The sequence below is a fragment of the Odontomachus brunneus genome, unplaced genomic scaffold, assembly GCF_010583005.1.
Source record: "Odontomachus brunneus isolate Ranch 3 - 2012 unplaced genomic scaffold, Obru_v1 Obru_scaffold_236, whole genome shotgun sequence".
Taxonomy (NCBI): domain Eukaryota; kingdom Metazoa; phylum Arthropoda; class Insecta; order Hymenoptera; family Formicidae; genus Odontomachus; species Odontomachus brunneus.
The window spans coordinates 356,505-361,435 of record NW_022639686.1 but is presented as its reverse complement, the minus strand read 5'-3'; the positions used below and the strand labels follow the sequence as shown (position 1 = coordinate 361,435).

Genomic DNA, 4,931 nt, shown 5'->3' with positions numbered 1-4,931 from the left:
ACTTTGCGTAAATATTTCATCACTTAGCAAAGTATTATATATCAGTATTTCATCACTTAGCAAAATATTATATATCAGTATTTAAATATTGACAACGTTCTGCGTAAGTATTTTATCACTGGCCGAAGTATTACATATCAATATTTAAGTATTGAAATCAATCGAAAAGTAGGATTTGTAACATTAAATATTGAAATATTTGAGTACTAAAAAGCTGTATTTGAATCACAGAATATTACTAAATACTATACTTTTAATACTGAAAATAAGTAATTAATCAATGATTTTTAGTATGATATTTCTATAAGGGAACCTGACGATCGAGCGGCACGCGGTGTTCCAATGACTCCAACGATGTTCTTACAATTTATGCTTATAAAATGTATACTTACAGTGTTCACTGTATATTATAACGTACCCAGCAAATATACGCGTTGATTCGCCTATCTATTTTATTTAATATCTCTAAAGTTTATGTAGTTATTTGCAAAATGGCTTTCATTATTCCATCCAGTTTAATGTTTTTTGAGTAACCTGACATTCTTATCTTTGTAATACTATAATTAAAACGAAAATCTAAAAAAAACTGACGTTTCCATTTAGAATAAATTTTTTATGCAAAACGCGCGCGATCCCAGTGAGAAATGACTTATTGATCGACATCGAAAAGACGTCGAATCGATGTCGAAATCGTCAAATAGACGTTGATTCGACGTCTTTTCGACATCAATTGATAAGTTATTTCTCACTGGGATATTAAATGTCGATTTAATATCGAATAGACGTCTAGAGAAATAGTAAATAATCGACAAAATAAAATCCCAAAATTTTATCGAAAACTTTCTTTTAATGGTCAATATATTATGAATGGATTCTAAAACATTAAAATTTACTTAAAATAGAAGACGTCTAAATTGTCATTTTTCTAGACGTGCATTTAGACTAAACGTAACTTAGACTTCTCCGACATCGATTAGACATCGAATCGACGTCTACGTTCTCGCTGGGATATTTGTACGTAAACTTAAACTTAAGTCAACGCATAAAGAAATCCGTAAACTTAATATGTTACGGATGTTCTTGTGTGGAGGCTCTAAATTGAAATATCGGAAAGTAAGCAAGCCGGTACGCTTGCTTTCCGAAGTTTCAATTTACGCTTTGTAAGCGCTTCACTTACACTTCCGTTACTCTTCGTTTACACTTTATTTACTCTCCAATTTCAATTTTCGCCAGGATGGTAGATAAAATCATTAGTTTAGGAGATATTTGTATTCCAATATTGAATTTTATGTATTTCTGAAATGAAATCTCTCTTCGAGATTATATATTAATATAAACTTTTCTCTTCATCAAATGATTTTAAAAATAAATCCCTAAAAAAAAAATATTAAACTTAAGAAACATTTTGTATAGCTTCTGCTAAACTATGCTATTATGCTATTAGCATAGTTGATTAATAATTATATTAAAATTAATAACCATTCGTGTAGCCTGCGCAAAACTTGTCGATAGTGATATATTTTTGTTTTTCGGTGTCTTGACTTGCTGACTTGCATTGGCTGTATTGGACATATGGCACTGTTAAAGCTTGTAATATTGCGCTGGAATCACCCATCGCAGTTCTACCAAATCCTGCCACTTTCCCGTAAGCACCCGCTTCCAACACAGTTTGATCACCATATGTGAAAGGATCTATGCATGCGGGCACTAGCCAGGTGGACAATTCAAATGGTTTGACAAGCTCCAATATCGCGATGTCCCATATATAATTTCCTATAAGTCCTAAGTAATTGCATATAATGTAAATATTCTTTACCTGTAAAAAGACATGTATAAATCACCAGAAATAACAATAATGTGTCTCCTATTAGTTATATTACGTTTACAACATGTACATATGTTACATTTACAAACCTGAGCCTTTTTAACAAGCCGTTTGTCGTGCAAGAGGGAGTCATAATCGCGGAAAATGTTACCCGTTAATATATGTATTTGTCTGGGATTTTCAATAATTTTCCTAGTGTTCTCGTCGTATACACAATGTGCTGCTGTTATCAAAAGATTTTCTTGGATGATAGAAGCACCGCAAAAATATTTCTTGATCCCACTCGCAGATTCACGATACATAGAAGCGTGCCATGGGAATTCTGTGATGTTAGGTCGTACGCCGTTTACAATAAGTGGTGTAACATCAGGAGGCAATGTACCGCATACTACAACATACATTGCATTTAGATAGATTACAGTGCGAAACTTTCGCATTAGATCTGGAGCATATAGAAAATCATAAGAAGTAAAACTAACACTAAAAAAAATAATCTTGCAGTCATAGCGAAAATTATTTAGATATGAAAAATTAGCTAATATGGATAAATGACTAGCAAGCACTGCGATATCGTATATGTTTTGTATCTAACCAGTATAGGTGGCAGAAACAAAATTTATATCGGAACCATTTGTCAAATTTAGCAATAAGTTTCTCTATGGCGCCCAATTAGATTATAGCCAGTCATACTTTTTCTAAAAGTGACTATAGTAGACAGAAAATACTAGCAATGAGAAATACAAACGAATGTATAATCCTTATGCTGTTTATGTAACCCGCCTAATCTTTCTAACTGCGTTAACAAATTTTCTGCGTTCAATTGTCGTATAAGTTTGTGCCGGTATAACGCTTAGTACACTTAAAAAGAATGTGAAGTATTTAGAAAGAAATGTTTGCATGTAATATTTTCTTCCATACCCAAGTAGGAATCGTATACATTTCGCCAATACAGAAAAATGGCCCGATACTAGGTCGATACCGAAAAGCGGATATCCGACTTTGGTACTAGTTCAATACTGGGCCTAATATAAAAAAGCTGTATCATTGGTACTGGCCCTGTTTGTAGAATCAGTACTGGATACCCAAGTAAGAATCGTATTCAATCTGCCAATAGAGGATATTGGGCCAGTATTGTGTCGGTACCGAAAAATAGACGATACCAATGTCCTTTATGGGAAAACGGAAGAGGTTACTAACGTCTAAAGCTATCCCTGGTAAAAAAAAAATTGACAGAGAACGATAGAATAAAATAATCGTTTTCTATCGTTTTGAATATGGGTTTTGGTTCGTGAATTCACAAATGTGAATAGTATTCTATCGTATACGATAGAATAGATAGTGATAGAATTTTTATCATTAGTCTCCTATAGAATATAAAATCGTATATAACCAGATAAAATACGATAGGATTAATATCTGAGCTTGCGAGCGTCAACGATACAGCTTAAAGAAAACGATTCAAATTGATAGAAATCCTATCGTTCTCAATCGTTCTCTATCAATTTTTTTTATTAGGATAGATAGCTCAGTGTTAAGAACGCTTGCCTGACAAGCGGAAGACTCGAGTTCGATTCCAGCCGTCGCCCCGAAGACTTTTTCCTCATATGACTATTAAAAATATATATCCCAGATAGCACAGAGATGAACAGAAGTTTCTAGAGAATTCATTTTAAAGAATAGATATAAAACTAGAAAAATGAATACCCGAAGAATTTTTGAAAAATTAACCAATTAATAATAATTCGAACAATAAGTTCGTTTTGAAATATTCCTTAAGACTTTATTAGCGAATACTTCGCGAATACTTTGCGACTTAATTCCTAGAACACTTTGAAAATTCGTGAGGAATTAGGACTAAGGAATGCCGCACGAATTGACATAACAGTAACGTAAGACATACCGTAAGAATTGACCAATCACTTTGAGTATCGTCGAACCGTAAGGTCGCCATTTTTGTAAATACTCGATTGTAATTGGTCCATTTTTACAGTACGTCTTACGTTACTGTTATGTCAATTTGTGTGCAGTCTTGGCTGATATTTCACGTGTCGTACGACAAGCTTTTTGAATACACAGTACGTTCATTGGTTGACGAACAGAGAACCTAGAAATATTCTATCGCCAACCAATAAAAGTATCCGAAATTGTCGTACGACACGTGAAATAGCACCCTTAGAGCATATATATATGGAGGGGGAATGCTGGCACGAAAGCGTCTCCAAGATGTGTGCGAGAGAGAAAGCTATACCTATTCGTCCTCCGTGCGCATACGTTGAAGTTGACAGGTTAGGTTAGGTTAGATTATACAGTTGACAGGAAATAAAAGTTATTTATTTTCTTTTCATAGAGCTCTAAAAATTTTTTCAGAATTTTGTATTAACTTTCTAGTACTTCAAGAAAATGCAAGAAAACGCAAGAAAATGTAATACTAAAAAGTTAATATAAAATTCTGAAAAAATTCTCCAAGCTCTATGAGAAGAAAATAAATAATTTTTATCTCTTACTATTTTTCGGTAAAGTTGATAAAATTTAAGTAAAAAAATATTTAAACCAATAATTTTGTAGTCCATCAACAACTGATGCATGCGCACAGAGGAGGAATAGGAATGTATATCTTTCTCTCTCGCACAGATCTTGGATATACTTTTGGTCTACAGGAGGCATACGCAATTCCCCCTCTATATATATATACAGTGTGTCCCATAAGTTCGGCAACGGCAAGAAAACTCGGCGGGGGAGCATTTTAGAGAAAAATGTTTCGAATAAAAGTTGTAAGGCTTAAAAAGTCGCATTTAATGACAGTAGTTATTTGACCTAAGATGACGTCGCCAAGGTCAGGACAAGGTCAACTTTGCTTTTTTAGATAGAAATACATATTTTTTATTACGGCATTTTATTCTACGTGAAAAAGCAAACAACTTTTGTTTGAAAAAATTTTTTATACGACCTCTATTTTCTAAGATATTTACGTAAATATCTACAAAATTATTGGTTTCAATAATTTTTTACTTGAATTCTATTAACTTTACCGAAAAATATTAAGAGATAAAAATTGCTTACTTTGTTTTCAAAGAGCTCTGAGAATTTTTTCAGAATTTTGTGTTGA

General features: G+C 33.0%; 1 protein-coding gene across 5 annotated transcripts in view; it reads right to left on the bottom strand.

Moving 5' to 3' along the window:
• Positions 1 to 4,931, bottom strand: part of LOC116852580 (modular serine protease-like) — a 356,146-nt gene that overhangs the window by 15,228 nt on the left and 335,987 nt on the right. For all 5 annotated transcript variants that reach the window (XM_032833084.1, XM_032833085.1, XM_032833086.1 and 2 more), the window contains 2 exons: positions 1,915 to 2,213; positions 1,480 to 1,816 (listed from right to left, as the gene is read on the bottom strand). In XM_032833084.1, coding sequence (XP_032688975.1) covers positions 1,480 to 1,816; positions 1,915 to 2,213 — 636 coding nt within the window. The remainder of the gene's footprint in view (positions 1 to 1,479; positions 1,817 to 1,914; positions 2,214 to 4,931) is intronic.